Raw genomic sequence first — 23,625 nt, 5'->3', positions numbered from 1 at the left:
AGATGGGGGAAAAGTTCTGAGCATCTTGTAATGTTTTGTTGTTCAGTCATATCTGACTCTTTTTGACCCTATGTGAGGTTTTCTTAGCAAAGATACTCGAGTGGTTTGCCATTTCCTTCTCTAGCTCATTTTACAGATGAGGAAACTGAGGCAAAGAGGGTTAAGTGACTTGCCCAGAGTCACACAGATTTGAACTCAGGAAGATGAGTCTTTCTGACTCCAGGACCACTACTCTATCCACTGCAATACCTTGCTGCTCATCAACTTGCAATAATGCTTCTGAAGGCTCATGCTGTCTGTCACTGGTGTCCATGATAACTCACATTCCTAGAGTACTTTACATTTCTTTTCTTTTCTTTCTTTCTTTTTTTTTTTTTGCAGAGCAATGGGGGTTAAATGACTTACCCAGGATCACCCAGCTATTGAGTATCAAGTGTCTGAGGCCGGATTTGAACTCAGGTCCTCCTGAATCCAGGGCCAGTGCTTTATCCACTGTGTCACCTAGCTGCCCCCAGTACTTTACATTTGACAAAGGATTTTCTTCACAACCACCCTGTGACACAGGCAGGGTAACTTTATGTTTATTCAATCAATTTAACAAGCATTTATTGAAACCCCCTCCTCAGGAAGTAGGTAGTATCATACTGAGACTAGACTCCACAAGACTTCAGTTCAGATCTGGCCTCAAATACTTCTTAGCTGTGTGGCTCTGGGCAAGTCACATCACATCTGTTTGCTTCAGTTTCCTCAGATGTAAAATGAGGGTAATAACAGCACCTACCTCCCAGGGTTGTTGTGAGGATCAAATGAGATAATATTTGTAAAGTGCCTAGCACTTTGTCTGGCATACAGTAGATGCTTAATAAGTGCTTGTTTCCCCCCCCCCCCTTCCTTCCTTCCTTTCTACTTTGTCTGGGGCTCTGGTGAAGCTAAGACAAAATCCAAATAGTTCTTGCCTCCAAGGAGATTATGTTCCACTGAGAGAATCCACATTGCACAAATACAGGATTATAAAAACTACATAATAATTTGGGGATATGTGGAGAAGGGAGCACCACCCCCTGGGAGGATCAAGAAAGGTGTCCTAAAGGAGGCGGCATTTGAGCTCAGCCTTGGAGGGAGAGAGGATTTCCAAGAGACAGATTTTTAGAGACTATGAAGTGCAACCCTCTCATGAACAAGCCCCAGAGAAAGGAGTGACATGTCCAAGGACATGCAGCAAGAGCCAGGACCAGAACCCAAGTCAGCTGTCTCTTTTGCTGTTGTTGTTCAGTCATTTTTCAGTCATGTCCAACTCTTCATGACCCTATTTGGGGTTTTCTTGGCAAAGATACTGGACTGGTTGGCCATTTCTTCTCCAGTTCATTTTACAAATGAGGGAACTGAGGCAAACAAAGTCAAGTGATTTGCCAAGAGTCACACAGCTAGTAAGTGTCCGAGGCCAGATTTGAATCAGAGCGATGGTTCTCCCTCATCAGGCATGGCCCTCTCTATCCCCTGCATTAGCTTTTCTTTCTCTACTATAGTATTTTTTATAGATGAATCTGACCCAATCCTTGTATTCAGGAAGTCAACCATCTAATAGGGATACACTCATAACTGAGCCCCTCCCTCCATTCTGTTCTATAAATTCTAAGCAAACTGGACTGTTCTCAGTCCTGCCAAGTTCCCACTTCCATTTCTTTGCTGGTTCTGTTCCCTGTGCCTGAACTTGCCTCATTCTCCCCCTTTGATTGTTTAATTATTATTCTGCCTTTAAAGCCTTATTCAAATGCTGTCTCTTCCAGACACAGGAACTCACTTCTTCATACTTCTCTCGTGTGTTATTGTGTTTTATAGATACATGTTCTATGATAAACCCATAAGAGAATCACATGTGTTAATCCCAATGCCAGGAGAACGTTGAAGACATCATGCCCACTCAGTTAACCTTCCTCTCTTCCTCTCCCCTTCCCAGCCCTGGCACCAACTTGGGTCACTGGCCTCTTTGGAAAGAGAGGTAGCCCTCGGTAAATCCCCCCCAGATGCTTTTCCGCTTAGATAGTTTGGGGAGGGGAAGGAGACAAAGATTGTGGCAGTGGAGAGGCCTCCCAGGGGTGAGCCTAGTCCCCCAGCCCCACCCCCTTCCTCTGTTTCTACTAGTTCCTTCCCTCCTCCCCACCCTGGGAGTGGGGGTGGCCTGGCTTGGGCATTGACTGAGGCACTCCCTCTGTCTTCACTTTTATGAAGGAGGAGTTGGGGGGGGTCCGGTCAAGAGGGCCATGCCAGTTGGCACCAGGGGCAGAGGCCTTGGGCCGAGTAGGGGCTGTCCCAGACGAAGGTGGGACTGTGTTCCTTCAGGCCCAGGCTGAGTCCTCTGCTGTGTTGCAACAGCTCCCTCCTCCACACACCGCCCCCCCCAAAGGGGGGAAGGCACAGAGAAATAAAGACATTATTCACTCCTTAGAGAGTTGGTCTGGCTTTAAACATGTGAACCTCAGGCCCAGCAGGCGGCCCCTTCCCTGCCAGCAGCCGGGCAGAGATAAACACAGCAAATTTGATACAGCCTCACTGGAAACAGGATCCACTGCCTCAGTCTGGGCCTCCTCCCATGGGCCAAAGGGGTGAACCTGCAAGTTCCCTCAGTTGCCCAAAAGAAAGCAGACTCAAGGATGGGCAAATTACACCTTCTCCAGATCTCCAAAGGGCCATCCTGTGGCAAACAGGGGCTAGTTAGTAAAAAGAGCACTGGACTTGGAATTAGCAGGGGTTCGAGTCCCAGCTCAACAGCTTCCAAGTGTGTGTGACCATGGGCAAGTCATGTCATTTTCCTATTCAATTTAACAACCATTTATTAAGGGCCCCATAAGTACAAATTGCAAGGAATGCAAAGATTAAAGATTACCCAGTCCCTTTAGACTCTACTGAAGAGGGGACAAATGATGTATACAGGGATAAGTAGAATACAAGGTAAGGAATATTAGAGGCAAAACGGTTTAGAAAAATTTAAGTAAGAAAAAAAAGATTACTTTCCTAGTTTATATATAATATTTGTAAAGTGCCTCTAAGGCCTCATTTTCCCCATCTGTAAAATAAGGGGGAATGGACTAGATGACCTCTCCAATCTCTTCCCTTACTGACATTCTGTGATTCTGTTTGCATGTCCCCTCCTCCATCCCAGGGCAGAACTGGGACCCAGGAAAGAGGCCAGTCTGAGCTCAGTATAAGGAAGTTCTTCACTGGCACTTGTGCAGTATCAAGAGTTCTGGAGCAATGCCCCCATCCCTCACTCCAAGGCCATTAGAGGATTTATGGGAGGATCCAGATTAGATTCATCTAGGATGAGAACACATGAATGGGCAGTAATCAGCATCCATAAAGGAACTTGATCTAACAGAAGGGGAGCACAGATCCCTTAAAGTGTCCAAATATAAGGAAGGACTTCCTACCTATGAGAGACAGAGAGAGACAGAGACAGAGACAGAGAGAGACAGAGAGACAAAGAGACAGAAACAGACAGACACAGAGACACAGAGACACAGAGACACAAAGCCACAGAGACACAGAGACACAGAGACAGAGTCAGAAAGACAGAATGAATACACAGAAAAATAACCTGCATAAAAAGGGAGTGATATCCCCATTACTTGGGATGTTCAAGTGAAGGCAACTTGACCCTGTCCTCCAGAAACCTATGAAGGATGTCTATATCAGAAGGGAGAGCTGAGAGTTCTTTCTCCTAGTCAATTGGTACTTGTTTATACCTAGGTTGGAGGTGCTTTGGAAGGTTTTTAGGATTAGGAGTTAAGTAACCTTGTGTAAATGTTTAACAACTAGCACCTAACCCCCCCCCCAATACACACGACACTTTTATTTTTAGACACTTATAATTTTAATCTGCAATACTCACATTTTCTCCATCACTTTCCTAAAACTAGACAATAAATCAAGCCCAGATTCAGAGTGAGGTAGTAAACACTCACACTGAAAATTTACCCGGCTCTTGAGAGCTGATGGACGCTGGCACCAGCACACCCCTATTCATCCCATCTTGTGAAGGATGATTCGATGTAGATGAAGACTTGCGAAAAACTCAGAGAATCTCCCTCTATTCCAACTCGTATTTGAACAGGAAATCTTCTCTCTCAATTCCCCAACAAGCTGCCAGAGTTCCCTGTTCCCAAGGCAGTATGGCCCACTTTGGAGTCACTTAAATTGTTGAGACATTCTTCCTTATTTCTAGCTGAAATCTGCCTCTCAGACCTTCTGTTTGGTTCTCCCTCCTTCTGCAGGTGGGGCCAGGTAGCATCAGTTAACTCCTTTTTCCACAAGACCAGCCCTTTGAAATACTTGACCATGGTCATGTCCTTTCTGAGCCTGACACTTTAAGCCAGATCTTCCCAGAGCTTTTTTTTTTTATTAGTGAGGCAATTGGGGTTAAGTGACTTGCCCAGGGTCACACAGCTAGTAAGTGTTAAGTGTCTGAGGCCCGGATTTTGAACTCAGGTCCCTCCTGAATCCAGGGCCAGTGCTCTATCCCACTGTGCCACCTAGCTGCCCCTTCCCAGAGCTTTTTATCCTAAGGCATTGTTCTCTATCCTAGTGAGAATAATAGTAATAATAAGAGCTAACATCTATATAGTTCTTATTATGTGCCAGGCATTATGCTAAGCTGTTTACAATTATTATCTCCTTTGATTTCATAACAACCCTAAGAGGTAGGTGCTGTTATTATCCCCCTTTTTGCAGATGAGGACAACTGAGGCAAAGAGAGGTTAAATGACTTTGCCCAGGCTACACAACTAGTAAATGTCCTGAACCTAGATTTGCATCAGGTCTTCTTGACTCTCGGCCTAGTGCCCTTATCCACTGTGCCACCCCAGCTGCTCCTGTTTAGCATCTATTCTAACAGCGACGCCTTCTAAAATGTTACCCCAGCATTGTACACAGTACTCCAGATGGGTCCTGGACTAGGGCAGAGAACAATAGACCCATTCCCTTCCCTAGTCTTCAAACCCTCCTTTTTGATGTGCCTGGCACATAGTAGGCTTATTGATTCACTGACTACATAACCCTCAAGATCAAGTTAGCATTTTGGGTAGCCACAAACCTCAATGATTCATTGACCTTTCTGACCCTCAGCTCCTTTTCATATGAACTAATGTCTAGTATACCTCCCTAGGCCTCACTATTCCTTATACTGGCCCAAGCAAAACTGACACAGAGGGTCTTCTATAAAGCCACTGAGGCGGCAAGGACCCAAGAATGCCATAGCCTCTACGAGTTCTTATAACTTAGAACCATAGCATCTGAGAAGAACTTGAATCAACGAATGACACAACCCTCTTCTTGCCCCACCCCGGCCCATAAGGCATCAATTATCAGAGCTGGAAGGGACCTTAGCAATCAATCAGCAAACATTTATAGGCACGTACTATGTGCAAGGCACCGGGTTGATTACAGGGGATACAAAGATATGATAGTTGCCCGGCTTTCAAAGAATTTACCTTCTTCTGGTAGAAAGAACAAGTACACAAAGTAACTATGAAAAAGGAGAGAACAATGACCTTAAAAGGAGATACCCCAAGTGCTCCTCATTTTCGCTTCTTAGAATCTATGGCTTCCATCGGGAAGTCAAATCAGGGCCCCACATCTTCTTGAAGCTCTTTCCTGGTCTCCTCATCAGTTCTCTCTGTCCTTGCCTCTGCCTCTGTCTGTCTCTCCCTCTCCTCAAGTTACCTGAGTTGTCAAAGGAACATTAAAAAAAATGCACATCTTTAATTTTTTTTAAAATTTGTGTCTGTTTACATTCATTTTCATCTCCCCTCCCCACAGGAGGCCATGAGTTCCTTGGCATTTTGACTTGTATGCTTAGAACCCTGTAAGGGACTGCCTGTCGTGACCAAGAGAAGTTATTTACTCTCAAAGTGTTCTAAACAATACTCTAAGACTCTTAAATTGTAGAGATGTCAACTGCATTGGTGAAGCTATTTTCCTTACCCTGAAGATTCCCTATTCCAATGAAATACTATCCCAGTTCTTTTTACCTCTTTTCGACCGCGCCTACCACAGTGCCCTGGCATTTAGATGGAGACATGTATTTTTTTAAATTAATGGAAGCAGGGAGATAAGTTAGAAGGCTGTTACAAAGAATCTACCGACCTGAACGAGAATTCCATCTATAACATGCCTTACAAGTAATCATCCAACATGAGCAGCCATGACGGGCCCTCAGTGATGATGGTCACAAAAGCCTGATGATTTTGGAGTCAGAGGACCTGAGTTTGAGTCCCAGCTCTGCCACTATACTACGGGACCTTGGGAATAACTCATTAAGCCCTCTGGGCCTCAGTTTCCTTATTTGTAAAATGAAGGGAATTGACTAAATTGATTCAAAGGTCCCTTCTAGCTGTATATCTATTATCCCATGAATTTCCCCAAATTCCCCAAATACTTAAATACCTTCAATCTGCATTAAAAGCAGATAGGATTCCCAGTAAGAACAAGGAAACAGATCATCTCTTTACATGTGGAAGTGCATGCTCTATATTGAAGGATCGAGCAAGTGCCAGGAACGGACAGAAAGGGGCTGTACGACTTCCAAGTAAGAGAGTCCTGGTGGAGGAAGGAGCCTGGAGACTTGGATCTGAGATAGGACTCAGCCAAGTGACTTCAGCTGCAGGAGCAGGGGCAAGTCCTTTCCCCTCTAACCTGAATCCATCTCAGCAATCAATTGGGAGAGTTGGGTCAGATGATTTCACATTAAGTAGAAGCAGCTCTTTCTTCTTCTTGGTCCCCAGGGAGCAGAAGTTTGGAACCAAAGCTTCAGAGACGCAGTTTAGGCTTCTTTTTTTTTTTCTTTTGGTGAGGCAATTGGGTTAAGTGACTTACCCAGGAGTCACACAGCCAGTAAGTGCTAAGTGTCTGAGGCTGGATTTGAACTCAGGTCCTCCCTGACTCCAGGGCCGGTGCTCTATCCATTTTGCCACCTAGCTGCCCCTAGGCTTCTTTTAAAGGAAAAATTTTCTAGCGGTCCTAGATGGAATAGACTGACCCGAGAGATAGTCATCTGTCCCTGGGAGGTCTTACGTTGGATACCAGAGAAGTAATTGTCAAGGATAACAGTCTGAATTAGAGTAAGAAAGGTCTCCAAAGGAGAAACATAGAACAACAGACCTGGAAGAGACTTTTGAAGAGGATCTGTCCAACCCTCTCCCATTGCCAATGACTAAAGCAGTCTCACAAAACGACTTGTCTGTGTCGTCTCACTCTAATCCAGAGGTCTTTCCCTTTGAAAGACTTTGTAATCTACCTTTTTAATATTCTTTTATGGGTACATGTTGTCTCTCCTAATAGGGGGGAAATACAGTTTCATTTTCATCTTTGTTAGCCCTGGAAGAGCCCAAACACATAATAAGGGAAGGGAAGAGAAGGAGAAAGAAGCAAGCATATATTAGGCACCTACTATGTGCCAGCACTGTTCCTATGCACTTTACAAATATAATCTCATTTGATTCTCACAACAACCCCATGAGGTAGCTACCAGTATTATCCCCATTTTATAATTGTAGAAACTGAAGCAATTAATAATTGCCAATAGGCACTTGATTATTGATTAATTATATGCCATTAAGAGAGAATAGTATTTTCAAGATATTTTGGTTTTTGTTTGTTTGATTGTTTTTTTGCTGGGCAATGGGGGTTAAGTGACTTGCCCAGGGTCACACAGCTTAGTAAGTGTCAATTGTCTGAGGCCGCGATATTGCAACTCAAGGCTACTCCTGAATCCAGGGCCGGTGCTTTATCCCTGACTGCCCGCCACCCTAGCCCCCCCTCAAGTATTTTATTCACGTATCAGCAATTAGCTGATCTCTGAGGTTCCTTCCTAACTCTGGGATCTCCTTATATTATTGTTGCCTATTATTCTTATTATTTGTTGGAGCAATGAGGGTTAAGTGAATTGCCACAGGATCACACAGCGAGTGTCAAAATATCGGAGGCTGGATTGGATACTCAGGTCCTCCTAATCCAGAGCCAGTGCTTTATCCACTGTCGCCAACCTAGCCTGCCCGGATTTTATTATTTCTAAGGGCCCCTCAATAAGATGCAAGGTGGTGTAGTGGATAAAGAGCTGATTTTGGAATCAGAAAGACTTGGATTTGAGTCCTGATGCCTATTGACTGTGTGACTCTGGGCAAGTCACTTAACCATTCAGTACTCTAAACAGTTCTCTAAGATTACAGGTTTCAGAAAAGGTGCTCACTTGCATTGATAAAGGGTGTTCCCTAGCTGGGAGCTCCTTATACCAATGAAATCAAGGGTCCCCATCCCAAAGGCCCTTCCAGAAGGTCCTTAGTTTTGAGATAAAGATCATTGCAGACTGAACCAATCGGGAAGGCTCCCCAGAAGAGGGGGGGGTCTCAAGCTGGAGACCTCAGGGATGGGGAACTCAATCAATAAGCATTTATTAAGTACCCACTGTATTCTGGGTATACAAAGAAATAAACCAATCCCTGCCCTCAAGGAGTTTACATTCTATTAGGGAGACATATATGCAAAACATATATGATATATAGATACAAAGCACTTTTTTTTTTTTGAGGGGGTGGGTGGGATCAGTGAAGGCTTCATATAGAAGACTGGGTTTTATCTGAGCTGTGAAGTAAATGAAGAATTCCAAGAGGCAGGGTGAAGAAACCATCTCTGAGGACTGCTAATGTGTGGCTGGTTGTCCTTTCCAGGCCCTGACATGTTCTGCCTTTTCCATGGGAAGCGTTTATGCCCTGGGAGAGAGCTGGCATCCCTACTTGGAGCCGCAGGGCTGATGTACTGTCTGCGCTGCACCTGTTCTGAGGTAGGTCCCGTCCATCCTCCTCTAATGGGCCTAGAAACATAGCCATGGAGACCTCCCTAAAAATCCCCACCAAGCAGGGACCTCTAGAGATCGCCGAAACCCTGCGTGGTTCCCAGCTCACAGGAGAGGCTGCTGTTCCTCTTGCCCTTGTGTAAAGGCTAAAATTCTAGCTAGTCTGTCTAAAATCTAATGAGTGGTCACCAATAAATTATAAGCTTTAGCAAGAGTTAGGCTTCTTACGCATTTACTAAGGAGAATAAGAATTTGGTGAAAGAGAAAAAGAAAGGCCTAGATTCCTCTATCTATTAAAGGGAGAACGCCATTCCTAGCTCCACTCTCCGCCAGAGTCCACAGGAAAGAGAGAGCGAGGCAGAGTGCCAGGCTCCCCCTGCTTCCTCCACTAGCAAACGTCACTTCCTGACGCCAAAGAAAGACTCATGGTCTTGCCCTCAGAGACCTTCACGTCATGGCGGGGCTTTTCTACAGTAAGTCTCCAGCAGGTGGCATCATTCCAATCGTTACACTTGGAAGTTTGCCAAAGTGATCCTCTTCCGATGGACCATAGGAAGTTGCTAGCTAAAATTAATATCATTTCCAAAGTGCTTTATTTATATAACTTCATAATATGACTTTATATGACATTACATGACTTCAGTAGGTGACTATAGCGATGTGTTATAGTGAAAAGAGCCCTGTCTTTCTCTGCCACTTTAATATTTGGGTGACCTTGCAAGTCACTTCCCCCTCTCTAGGACTATTTCCTCATCTGGATAATAAGGGGGCTGCAGTTCTAAATCAGGACAGCTAGGTGACACAGCGGATAGAGTATGAGGCCCAGAGTCAGGAATACCTGAGATTCAAATATAACTTCAGACACTTAGTAGGGGTATGACCTTGGGCAAGTCACTTAACCCTGTTTTGCCTCAGTTTCCTCATCTGGAAAATGAGCTGAAGAAGCAAACTACTCTAAGATCTTTCTGAGAAAACCCCAAACAGGCTCACAGAGTCAGACTGAAACAATAAATAACTTAGAAGAGTTGGAGTAACTCTAGAATCTGAGATTTTAAATTTCATGTCAAGTGTTCTTTCCCACTACATCAATACAAATGTTATTTGTTGTTGACTTTTGAAAGAAAATTAATTACATATTGGGCAAGGACTTGAAGAGATAGTAAGTAATGAATAAGTAGAACATGGGGTAGAGACTTTTCCCAAGAAGTTGGACAGTAAAGACGAGTAAAGAGATTGGATAGGAGCTGGGTTGGGATAGAATGGAAGCAGCATTGAACAGTGGCAAGAGGTCTGACTTTAAAATCAGACGACTTGGGTTCAAATCCTGCCTGTCACTTAATGCAGTGTGACTTTGGGCAAGCAACTTAATCTGCTGCCTCAGTTTTTCTTCATTTGTAAAGTGAAAGGGCAGATGTAATAAGTGGTCTCTTCCAGATCTAGGTTCTATGAAAGCTCAAAGGACCATTCTTTTTAGGGTTAGGGAGACACAACTTGTAGGCAAATGGGCAAGTAACAAGTAGAAAGGTGGAGATTCACGCTGCAAGAGAGCAGAAGCATCATCCCAGGAGAAACAGAAGGGAATCAGTCAATCAACAAGTATTTATTAAAAGCCTTACTATGTGCCAAGCACTGTGCTAGGCACTGGGGAGCACAAAGAATAAAACAATCCCCTACTCACAAGGAACTTGCATTCTAATGGAGAGAAATAAAGAGTACATACAGAAATTGTGACCTTAATATAAAATTAATAAAAACAAATATATACAAAGAGATTAAATATGAAGTAGTTTTGGAAGAAGGGCAAAGAAGCTGGGGGAAATTAGGAAAGACTTCATGTGGAAGATAGTGCCTGAATGCATGATCATAAGGAAAAGCAACTCTATAGGCAGAGAAAAGAACGAGAATGCAGTCCAGGAAAAAATGAAAGACACTGAAGTGGGAGATTGAGGGCCATGCATACGGAACAAAAAGAAGGCCAGTTTGACTGGACCATAGAGTGTGGGGAGAATAGTAATGTCCAATGAGGCTCGAATGAGAGCTAGGAAATATAATCAAGGGCTTAGGTAAAGGAATTCATGAGGAGTGGAGATTTTTCTTCTGTGCCTGAAGTGAAAGGGGAGAGTGGAAGTAGTGGGAGTCTGATGCTGAGAATATCTGAGGAATGGAGATGGGGAGCTAAGGTAGTTTGAGTTAGATGGTGGTAACACAGCCGTCTAACATTAACAATAAAACCTACATGTACATAGCACTTCAAAGTTTGTAAAGTAGTTTATATCCATCATCTCTTTGAGCTTTACCCCTAACCCTTTGAGGTGGCAGTATAGTATTATCCTCATTTTGTAGATGAAGAAACTGAGTGTCGGACATGTTAAATGACTTACTAGTGGTCACAGCTAATAAGTATTTGCTATGAATGGGTGAGGGAAGAAGGGCTAGGGATGGAAATATAGTTGGTGAAGAGAGGAGAAAAAAAATTGGAATAGTCACCATGGGGAATGAGATGAGTCAGTCATCAAGGATGGGGTAGGAAAGGTTTTTGTATCATTGAAAACCAGTTGAAGTTGTTTGGTATAAATTTATGATGGGCAATATCAGCTTGATTTCATTATTTTCTCCAGTGACACTCAATGGATCCTAGAGTGGGAGCCAGGTAAATCAAATGATGAGTTATCCAAGGATGAGAATTTGCCATTGGAAACTGACTTTCTATCAGAGGAGCAGGAAATTTGAGGCTTGTAGCTCAGGAAACGCTAAAGCAACCAATTGTGGGGATCAAGGCTGGGTATAGAAGCAGGTGAAGCCAATGTGGGCAAGATGGATTGGGAGAATAAGAACGCTGGGTCCAGGGGGAGGAAGGCTGTGATAAGAGCCCCAAATAATTTTTTGTTTTCTGCTTTTGTTTTGTGAGTTAATAAGAGAGGGGAAGAGTGAAAGGGTAGGAAGTTGTGGATAGAGATGAACATTTCAATGGGTATAATTTTAAGAGATGGCAAGGTGTCTGGTGTGACAAATGTTGGTGTGTGGCTATAATGGGAATGGGTGGAGAAGGAGGTTGCTGGACTTGAGAAGGTTGGGGAATTAAGAGATCAGATGGCTGGGTCAGTTGTTGATATGAATATTGAAGTCCCTGGTTATAGTGGAAAGTATGATCATGAGCCAGGTATGGAAATCATGAGAAATCTGGGGAAATAACCTGGATACCAGATCATGACAACAACAAGGATGGGAGAGAGCATATTTCAAACAGGTTGTATGGATTTCAAAGAAGAAAGTTATTGAAAGCTTAAAGTATAGGAATGGTCCCGAAAGGGAAGTAGCAACAGGAAGCAAGGAAAATGAGGAAAGCTCAGAGAGCTATAAGTGACTTGATCAAAAATATTTAGCTGGCAAGTCTCAGAGCTAAGACATGACCTATGTCTCCTGCTGCCATGTTCAGCACTCTCTATTCTACCAGAAAGTCACATCTCATGGTGATGGTGCTGTTTAGAAAGCCAGGGTGGCATAGTGGAGAAAGCCTTGGACTTGGAATTAAGAAGACCTGAGTTCAAATCCAGCCTCAGACATTTACTAGCTGAGTGACCAGGTCTAGTCACTTACCCTCTCTTAAGTTTGCCCCACTTTAAAAATAGGACTATAGCATCTACTTCTCAGGGTTTGTTGTAAGGCTAAAATGAGCTAACATTTGTGAAGTGCTTTGTAAACATTAAACATTATATAAAGGCTAGCTGTTATGATGATGGGGGTAGTGATAATGAATACTATTTATTCTCTGCTCCCCTTGTGTGGTAACGTAGTACTCTTTAAGAGTATTTATTGAGTTCCACAGTACTCCTGTGAAGGAGGCAGGTCAGAGGTTTATCAAGATCATTCTATAGATGAGTTTTATAATCTGAGGTTCTTGGGTTTGGATTCCCATTGGGAGGCAACATGGTACAGTGGAAAGGTCACTGACTAGGGAATCAGAGGCCCTGAGTTAAAATCCCCTGCTTACTCCTGGACTCTGTGATCCTGGGCAAATCATTAATCTGAGCTCACTACTACTGTACCTGAGTGATCTTGTACAAATCATGAAGCCCCCTGGCTCTTAGTCTCCTCTAAGATGAGTTAAACCAGATAGGCTCTGAGGTTCCTTCCAGCTCTAATTTCAGGATCCTATGAGTTAAGTGAGATTCGGAGGGATTAAGTGAGTTGCCTGAGGTCACATGGTCAATCAATGACCATTTTATTAAGAGCGACTACGTTCCAGCATAGCTATCAACACTGCAGGATACACAGAAAGACACAGACACGGCTCCTGACCTTCAGGAGTTCACACAGCTCATTAGTGACAGAGCCCCTGGCTTCTCGTGTGGGCGTTTTCTTGTTAAAGAATTGTGCAGAAAGTCAAATCAAATCACATCACATCATACTTTAACCTTTCAGTGGATCTTTTAAGTTCATCAGCGTGGACACTTCCTCCAACTGTAACAATCCCAACCCTTCCACACCTACTCATCTGGCTCCACTTTTGTCCATTTGTTGTTGTTCAGTCATTTCAGTCATGTCTGACTCTCTGTGACCCCATTTAGAGTTTCTTGGCAAAGACACTGGAGTGGTTTGCCATTTCCCTCTCCAGCTCATATTACAGATGAGGAAACTGAGGCAGACAGGGTTTTAAGTGACTTCCCCAGGGTCACATGCTAGCAAATGTCTTGAGGTCAAATTTGAACTCAGGTCTTCCTGATTCCAGGCCCAGGCTCTCTATCCACTGTGACACTTAGCTGCCCACTTTTGTCTATATCTTTCCATAAAACCCCACCATGATGTCCATCCAGTGTGCTGAGGGTGGGGAGGGGAAAAGAAGGGCTCTTCCTTTAGTTCATAGGTTCATAGGTTTTAGAAGTGGGAGGGACCTTGGAGAAGCCATTGAAGCCAATCCCCTTATTTTATAGATGAGGGAAACTGAGGTCCACAGAAGTTAAGAGATTTGCCCATGTTCGCACATAAGCATCAGAGGCCAGATTAATTTTGAACTCTGACTCCAGAATCAATATTCTTTGTGGGTAATCATGTACATGGATTATCTGATGGTTATTTATTTCCCCTCATGAAATGGTCCATTCATTTCTTTTTCTGAATACATCTTTATTTCTTTTTTCTTTCTTCCTTTCTAATTATATTTCACATATTTATATATCTATATCTATCTATAGCATTTTAGGGTTTATAAAACATTTCACATGCATTATGCTATTTGATCTTCACAGCAACCCTGTGAAGTAGGTATAATTATTATACCCATTTTATAGATGAAGAAACTGAGGTTCAGAGAGGTCTGGACAATAGGCATTTTCATCCAATTTCACTCCAATCTGCTAAGCATTTATTAAGATCCTGCTTCATGCTAGGCACTGGAGAGAATTCTGGTGAGTGGTTAAATACCTCAATTAGAAGATTCTGTCAAATTTTGGAATATCAGAACAGTTTCAAACAAGAACATCTGAAAGCCATCTTCCTTTTTTCTTTTTGGTCTTTCATGCCATTCCCACAAATCACTTTTGATTCCCATATGTCTATGATATTTCTTCCTTGATATTAATAATCATTCAAACACAGTCATCTCTTTTTTTAATCTTTCAAAGAATTTTTTTTGGGGGGGGATAAATGGTGGCAGGAGTGGACTCAGATTTCAAAGGTGTAGGAAGATCCCAGTGAGGGAAATGCCCTCTACCAATGCAGAGCCAACAACTCCTTTACAATGTAAAATCTTAGAAAGCTGGCTGGGGCAATGAGAAGTTAAGGGACTTTCCCAAGGTCACTCAGCCAGTATGTGTCAAAGCTGGGATTTAACTCCAGGCCTTCCCTAATTGAAAGATTGGCTCTCTTTTTTTTTCTTTTTCTTTTTTCTTTTTTTTTTTTGCAGGGCAGTGAGGGTTAAGTGACTTGCCCAAGGTCACCACAACTAATAAGTGTAAAGTGGTCTGAGGCCAGATTTTGAACCTCAGGTCTTCCTGACTCCAGGGCTGGTGCTCTATCCACTGCGCCACCTAGCTGCCCCCAAGATTGACTCTCTACCCATCTTGTGAGGCTGCCTCTTTCTCAAGGATTTTTTTATGATCTCATAAACACCTCCATTCTTCACAGATGGAGGGGAGTTTTAAGGCTATATCTTGCTCTCTTGATCAAATGTTTGACTTTTTTTTTAATAGTCCATGAACAATAAGCACAGTGGGCCTTGCATTCTAGTGCCTTCCCATCAGGAGTGTGTGACAGTAATGATACAGTCTGCCATAGAGTATCAACAAGCATTAATTAAGCACTTCAAGTGTTCAAGGCAAATAACAGCTGACATTTATATAATGCATAGAGGTTGGCCAAGTACATTTCCTCATTTCATCCTCCAACAAGCCGCGTGAGGACGTTATTCAGATGTTATCCCCATTTTAAAGATGAAGATCCTTTAGTTCGGAGAAAACTAAGTGAACTTAATTCATAGTCACCCAGCTTCCAAGTGTCAGAACAAGGTCTGAGGCCTGCTACAGGCTCTCTCTCTCCTCTGCCTTGATGGTCCAAGGCAGGACTCAGGGGAGAGACCAAGAGAAGAAGACAAGGGTCCCTGCCTCTAAGGTACTTTGGCAACATGAAATCATAGGAATCCGACCAGGATACCCTTAGTGGTTAGTGTGTTCACCCCTCATTTTATATTTTTTTCACTTTTCCATTTTCAGTTTATTGATGGGCTTGTTTTTGCATTATAAACATTTACAGACTGCCTCCTGCTTTATGAGACAGTGCTTGAACTAAGTAACAACAATTAATAAAATTAAAAATACAATGACCTTGTCTGAAAGTTCACGTAATATTTCACATCTGTAGCAACTCCTGTTCTCTATTTAAAAAAAAAACAACAAAAAACAGAATCTATTTTCTCTCCTTCCCATCCCCAACCTTAGAGGACCAATGATGGAATATACTATCATCCATTACAAAGAGGTAATGGACTTAGAGTCTCTCTCTCTCTCTCTCTCTCTCTCTCTCTCTCTCTCTCTCTCTCTCTCACACACACACACACACACACACACACACACACACACGCGTGCGCGAGCGCGCGTATACTAAGGGTATCTAGGAGGTCCAATGGCTAGAGCTCTAGGCCTGGAGTCAGGAAGACTGTTTAAAATTCCATTTCAGATACTTACAAGCTATATGACCCTAGACAGGTCACTTAACCCTGTTTGCCTCAGTTTCGTCATCTGTAAATGATCTGGAGAAGGAAATGGCAAACCATTCCGGTATCTTTGCAAGAAATCCCCAAATGGGGTCATGAAGAGTCAAGTACAACTGAAGGACAGCATTTGTGTATAGCCATTGGGGGAATTTGTTTTGTGTGATATCCCTCATTTGATAGAACAGCAACCTATAGTGCAACAAACATTGGATTTGGAGTCTGAAGGCATGGGTTCAAATCCTGACATTGATGCTTACTGCCTGTAGAGTTGTAGGCAAATCCTTTCTCCTCATCTTTGTCCTTCAGTTCTTGTCTACCAAATGAGGGGATTGGACCAGAGTTCCCTTCTTTCAGTTGCCAGATTCTGGTGGCCTTTTTTCTCAATCCTCCTCTTTCTCTCAGCATCTCCTCAGCTTTGACACTTTCAATCACCCTCTTCTCCTAAATACTCTCTCTACTGAATTTTGTGACCCTGCTCCCTTCTGGTTCTCTTCCAACCTGATGATGGTCTCAGAGATCCCTTTCACCTCTAAATCTATGAAATGCTCAGACCTTGCCACAGTGAGGACTGCTGAGAGGTGGGAGGTGGGGTGGGGTGGATGTGATGACCTAATGAGACACCCCCACCCCTGCAGCCAGAGCTCTTTGGCCCCCTGCAGGAGGGCTGCTGCACCAACGCTTGAAATGTCTCTTGGCCATAAGCCAAACCCATTTGTGACATAATTCCTGATGGTGTAATAGGCCCTGCTGTCTCTGTTCTCATGGAGGAGGAAGTGGGTGGATGGATGGGTGGGTGAGTGGAGGGGTAGGGGGTGGGGGTGCTGACGTCAGCTCTTGAGACAAACAGCAGGTGTTCCTTAGCTTTCGGACATCTGGGTCTGCGTCCCAGCTGGAGCTGGTCCCCTGAGGCACAACCCCCTTTTCCTCTCGATGCAACTTTCTCTTTAATTTGCATAATAGACACAATCCCAGAGATTCCCCCTTATCTCCCACTCTATTTTATGTCAAGCCAGAAGTAAAATGTTCCAGGAATGCACCCTTTTCCTTATTAATCAGGGAAATGGTATGGTCTTGGTGTCTCCCTGCCCTTATCCTGCTCGGGTTCAATCCCCCCCCCCATTCATCTTGATCCATTCAATTGGTCAACAAGCATTTATTAAATGCTTAGGGCACAGCGGGTGTTGAGAATACAAAGAAAAGCAAAACCAGGGTTCCTGTCCTCAAGGGGCTCATTCTAATGAGAGAGGCAAAGTGCAGTCAACTGTGTACATATGAGATCCTAACAAGATAGATGGAAGGCAATCTCAGAGAAAAGGCACTAGCTGGGGGGGGACTAGCAAAGGACTCCAGAGTGGAATGTTAGGATTTGAGGTGTCTTAAGGAGGTTCGGAGCAGCTAGAAGGCAGCAGTGAGGAACGAGAGCATTCCAAGCACGGGGGACAGTGGCCAGTGAAGAGGCACCAAGTCAGCACTTGAATGTCCTGTTGTGTGAGTAACAACAGAAGAGCAGTGCCACTCTGAATCTTAGAGAATGGGGGAGTTAAAGTATAAAGAGGATGGAAGGGTAAAGTGGGGGCAGGTTGAGAAGGGTTTTTATTTGCCAAATGGGGGACATACAATTTGAGCTGCCCAAGAAATAGTTGGAGATGCATGACCGAAATGCAGAAGAGAGGTGAGAGCTAGATATATAGATCTGGAAATCATCCATGTAGAGGTGGGTGGTACACTGGGCACCAGGTGGCACAGTGGATAGAGCACCAGGCTTGAAGCCGGGAAGACTCATCTTCTTGAATTCAAATCTGGTCTCAGACACTTACTACTGCGTGACCATGGCAAGTCACTTCACCCTGTTTGCTTCTTGTTTCCTCATCTGTAAAATGAGCTGGAGAAGGAAATGGCAAATCACTCCAGTATGTTTGCCAAGAAGACCCCAAAAAGGGTCATGAAGAGCAAGGTACAACCGAAATGACTAAACAACAAGCAACAGGAAAAACAGATGAGATGGTGAGATTACAAAGTGAGATAGTATAGAGGAAGAAGAAAAGAAGACCCAAGACAGACCCACTGGGCTCATTCACAGTTAGTGAACACTAGCTGGATGAGGAAACAACCAAAGAGACTAAGGAGTGCTCAGTGAGACTGGAGGACAAGCAGGAGAGAATAGTGTCACAAAACCTATAGAGAAGAGGTTATCCAGGAGTAGAGAGTGATTGACAGTGTTAAAGGCTGGAGAAGAGTCAAGAAGAATGAGGATTGAGAAAAAAGCCATAAGATTTGGCCACTGAGAGATCTTTGGTGACTTTGGAGAAATTGGAAGTGGTAAAATCTCAAGTGTCTCACTTGTCCTAGGTTTTTTCTAGTTCTTTGGGTATAGTCCCAGGCCTCAGTTTACCCCCTCCACCTCCCCACCAAACAGGGCAGGTAGATCAGAGAATTAACTGAGGAATGCTTCCTGGAGGAAGGAGGATTTTAAGATGAAGCTGAAGGCCCAAATGGGGTACAGCCACAGCATCTATGCCTTCATCAGAGGTGTTGATAAAAATATTGAGCAACAGCATAATGCTAAGATCAGAGCCTTGTGGCATTCCACTAGAGAGGTCCCTCCAAGTTGATATGGATAAATGAATGAATCAATGTCTTTGGATACAGACATTAAAGCAATTAAGAATTCACCTTAATTGAACTATCATCTAGAACTGTTTTGACACCTTATCTACCAGCAGATCATGAGACTTTGTCCAAATTCTTAATAAAATTCAAGAATACTATGTCTGCAGCATTCTACTTTCTAGTATGATCTGGCATTAGTCTATTGCTGTTATTGAATCATTTCAGTGGTGTCTGACTCTTTGTGACCCCTTTTGGGGTTTTCCTGATAAAGATACTGTAGTGGTTTACCATTTCCTTCTCCAGCTCATTTTACAGATGAGGAAACTGGGGCAAACAGAGTTGTGACAGTTAGTAAGTGTCTGAGATTGGATTTGAACTCAGGGAGATGAGTCTTCCTGACTTTTTGAAGGCTGGTGCTCTATCCACTGTGCCACCTAGCTGCCCCCTTTTAGTCTATCTACCAGTTTAATAACTATCAGAAAAGGGTATGAGCTTAGTTTTATATAATCTCTTCTTGATGAAACCATACTTATTCTTAGTAATCACCGCTTCCTTTTCTTAAAATGTATAAGTCACCCCTTTAAAAATAATGTTCTTGAATTTTGCCAGGAAAGTCAAATGCACTAGTCTATAGTTTGAAGAATCTTTCTTTTCCCCCTTATTAAAAATTGGGACATCAACATGCTGATCCATGGTGCCAAGGGATGGAGACAGGCCTAATTAGTGGGAAGGGAAAACAGCAAGTTGTCCCAGGCCTCAGAGCAGGAGGATTGCAAAAAATAAAAGTGGTGTCTCGATTTGCCTAGTTAAGACAAAGTGTGTGAAGAAGTTTGCCCCTACTGCTAAGGGAGCTAATGCAGTCTTAGGATACATTAATAGAAGTATATGGTAGACAAAGAATAGGGAAGGGAATTAACATTTTATATATAGCACCTACTATGTGCCAGGAACTTTACAAATGTTATCTCATTTGATTCTTACAACCTTGCTAAGTAAGTGTGGCATTATCTTCATTTTACAGTTGAGGAAACTGAGGGAAACAGAGATTAGATAACTTGCCAAGGGTCACACAGTTAATAAATATCCAAAGCCAGTTTTGAACTCAGGTCTTCTCCAGGCCTGGCACTCTATTCACTGTACCACCTAGCTGACTAGCTTGACTACAATGCAGTGGTGTTGTGGGACCAGGAAAGCAGAAGCTGTTGCCAGTAGATCTAAAGGAAAAGTCAGCCTCTTGAGGCTTATTGCAGGCCACAAATGATGTCAGGAATACCCCAGGTCTCCATGCTGGTGGTCTCTACACTGGCCATGACTCCAAAACTGAGTGCATTTGAAAGAGGAGAACAAGAGAGTTGGCTGGGGCGGAGCAGCACAGCTCTGGGGAGTCTGCTTACCTGGGTTTGTTCTGGCCCAGGATCCATGTTTCTGGAACGATTCTTTATTCTGGGCCGAGGTCTTGGACATAGAGCCATCATTAACAGGACTAAGGAATGATGACGCTGTGTTACAAAATCAAGGGTGGCTGTGTCCATGCTTGACAACACCTTTGGAACATTTCCCCATTGTTTTGGGTGAACCTATAGGAGAGGCCGAGGGGCTCCGGCAGCATATTGTCCAGGAGGAGGAAGATGACAATTTTTTTTATTTCCTTGAAGGTCATACTACATCTGGCTGACTGCCATTCCCACCTACTCCATGACCACCAGAGCTCACAGTGACACTGATCTGCTCCTATGTACCCATAAAGCACTTCACTGCTTGACACTAATTACTCTTAGTAATTAGACCTGAGTAATTAGTAGACCTGAGCTCTGGTCTATTGGTTTCTCCCTGGCACTCTCTTTTCTCATATGGAGGCTAGTGGGGATTAAAAATACTTCGGACTCACTTAAATCCAATTCATCGCAAGTCATGACATCACCTCCTTTTGTCATGGTCCTCTTCTAGAATAAAGGACAAACAATAAGCCTCATTTAATAACTGCCCCATATTCATTCTTTCTTATATAACCCCATTCTATTTTCCTAAATCAGTAGTCACTCACAAATACATTCAGGGTGCTGATCTTACCTTTTTTGTTGTTTAATCATGTCTGACTCTGTGACCCCCTTTAGGGTTTTCTTGGCAAAGATACTGGAATGGTTTGCCATTTCCTTCTTCAGCTCATTTTTATAGATGAGGAACTGAGACAAACAGGGGTAAGTGACTTGTCCAGGGTCACACAGCTAGTAAGTGTTTGAGGCCAGATTTGAACTCAGGTCTTCCAAACTCCAGGTCTAGGTGCTCTATCCATTGTGCCACCTAGCTACCCCTCAAATATATGATTACCAGCTTAAGAGACCATATTAATAATGGAACAATTGATGATTATAGACATCTTCATCATGCATGAACAGTAATCTCTCCCCCTGTTCCCTCAACTATGTAGCTGAGCTAGAACCAGACCAAAAGAAATCTATGCTGGAGGCAACACAATTTTGAAAGCATTAAGGGATATGTTTTCAAGAAACCTAGGTCTAGCTGTTAGTCCTAATTGGTTTCCTCAGTGCTATTTCCTTACCAGTGAAGTATTAAGAGTACACGGAAATCAATGAGGAAAATTGATTGCTTTAGAACTATTGGTAGATTATTTGCATTTTCCCTTATTTGTTGACTTTCCAGTTTCATCTCTAAATTTAATAATAATAATAATGATGATGATGATGATGATGATGATGATGATGATGATAATAATAATAATAATAATAATAATAATAATCTGGCTTATTTGGGTGTCATGCCAACTTTTTTGTAACTTGTTTTCCCATCAACTGTTGTTTTTTGTTTTGTGAGGCAATCCTCATGATCCTTCTCATTCTTAACATTTTTAACCCTTGGCTACTATATCTCTCTGATGGATTGGGAGAACAGTTAAATTTCTAGATGAAATGGATTCTTGAATCTTTTGGCTTCTTTGTGGTGATGGATACTTTACACTTTTGTAGGCTGTAATGATAATTGAACTCAATATCTTTCCCTTTATCCTTTTCCTACAGGGTCAATACCTTTTCCCAACAGATCAGATTAGAACTATCACAATTACCCACAACATGTCATTTTTGTGCTTTCTTCTGGTTTGGTTTTGATCTTAGCCTTTTCTCTAACCTAGCTGATGATCCAACTATACACAGATAAATCAGAAATGAATTCCACATAAGTAACCAATAATTTTCTCTCTACTAATATATAGGCAGTTTCATTTTTCATGTTGTTTGGCACATGTCATGTTCAATAAATCCTGAGAGCTCAAGAGAGTGACTGAAGCTGGATATATAGATCTGGGAATCATCTACATAGAGATGATAATTGAACCCATGGGACACATTGATGCAGCAATGTCTTTAGAACCAGTCATTAAATCAATTCAGAATTCACTTTAACTATTACTGTCACCTAGCTTATTCATTGAACTTGGTGAGATCACCAAATGAGACAATATAGAGGGAGAAGAGAAGAGGGATCTATCCAAGGCTAGATCCACAGGGGATACCCATAGTTAGAAGGCATGACCTGGATGAAGAACCAACAAAAGAGACTAAGAAGGAGTGCCCATTCAGATTGGGGGAGAACCAGGAGACAGCAGTTGTCACAAAAACCTGAAGAGCAAAAACTTCTTTTGGGGGGGCGGGCAATGGGGGATAAGTGACTTGCCCAGGGTCACACAGCTAGTAAGTGTTAAGTGTCTGAGGCTGGATTTGAACTCAGGTACTCTTGACTACAGGGCCGGTGCTCTATCCACTGCGCCACCTAGCTGCCCCTGAGCAAACACTTCTAAAGGAAAATATTCAGAATCTATGTATATGGACCTACTGAGAGCTCTACAAGCCTTTCATCTCTTTGATTTCTTAATCCCAAACCTCCTCTTCCAACATCTTTCTCACTTTCCTTGCTTATGCCCATCTTTCTGTTGATGTCACAGAGTATGAGTGTGAATGTTGCCTTGGCATTCGTGATCTTACTGAATTCTTACTTATCTTCCCCATGGATCCCTCCCCTCTTTTTTTTTTTTTTTTAGTGAGGCAATTGGGGTTAAGTGACTTGCCCAGGGTCACACAGCTAGTAAGTGTTAAGTGTCTGAGGCCGGATTTGAACTCAGGTACTCCTGATTCCAGGGCCGGTGCTCTATCCACTGCGCCACCTAGCTGCCCCCTGAATTCTTACTTATCTTAATGGTGATCTTTTTGTTCATATTCATTTCAAGCTCTTCAAAGCAAGATGCCTAAGTATGCCATTTCCATGAAATGATATTTCTTTTTGTCCTTGGGTGTATGATGAAACCAATCCCACCAGATACTTCATTGGGTGCTCCAGGGTCAGCCTGGAGCCACCCCTCCATTTAGTTGCAACTTTCTTATGTCTTCTGTTTTCCTTTGAAGAGGGAATGTCAGTGTTGACATGCTTCAGTTCCTCCTGTTCTCTGTCAGATCACTGTGGGTTATTAGACAATTAATAATAATAATAATAATAGTTAGGATTGATAAAGCACCTACTCTATGCCAGTCATTGTACTAAGTGCTTTACAAATATATCATTTGATCTTCACAGAAATCATGGGAGGTAAGTGCTATTATTTTCCCCATTTTACAGTTGAAGAAACTGAGGCAAACAGAAGCTAAGTTACTTGCCCAGGGTCTCACAGCTGGGAAACTGGAAATAAAGTGATGCCTTCAAGAGAAATAAGGAAGTTTGGAAGAGGGGAAGGGATTTTGGGGGGCGGGTAAGCTAATGAATTCAGTTTGGGGCATGTTGAGTTTGAGCTGTCTCTCTGGGGCTGAATATATAAATCTGGGAGTCATCTGCATAGAGGTGACACTTAAACCCATAGGAGCTGATGTGGAGGGAGAAGGAGAAAAAGGGAGAGGGAGGGTGGGAGAGAGGGAGGGAGGGAGAGAGAGAGAGAGAGAGAGAGAGAGAGAGAGAGAGA

The 23,625-nt window shown here is 43.0% G+C and overlaps 1 protein-coding gene across 1 annotated transcript in view; it reads left to right on the top strand.

Annotated features, from left to right (window-relative positions):
- Positions 1-23,625, top strand: part of CHRDL2 (chordin like 2) — an 83,058-nt gene that overhangs the window by 10,390 nt on the left and 49,043 nt on the right. The window contains 3 exon segments of the mRNA XM_043997608.1: positions 8,721-8,755; positions 8,757-8,799; positions 8,802-8,833. Of these exon segments, the coding sequence (XP_043853543.1) occupies positions 8,721-8,755; positions 8,757-8,799; positions 8,802-8,833 (110 nt within the window).

The sequence above is a fragment of the Dromiciops gliroides genome, chromosome 3, assembly GCF_019393635.1.
Source record: "Dromiciops gliroides isolate mDroGli1 chromosome 3, mDroGli1.pri, whole genome shotgun sequence".
Taxonomy (NCBI): domain Eukaryota; kingdom Metazoa; phylum Chordata; class Mammalia; order Microbiotheria; family Microbiotheriidae; genus Dromiciops; species Dromiciops gliroides.
This window is presented reverse-complemented; position numbering and strand designations above follow the sequence as displayed.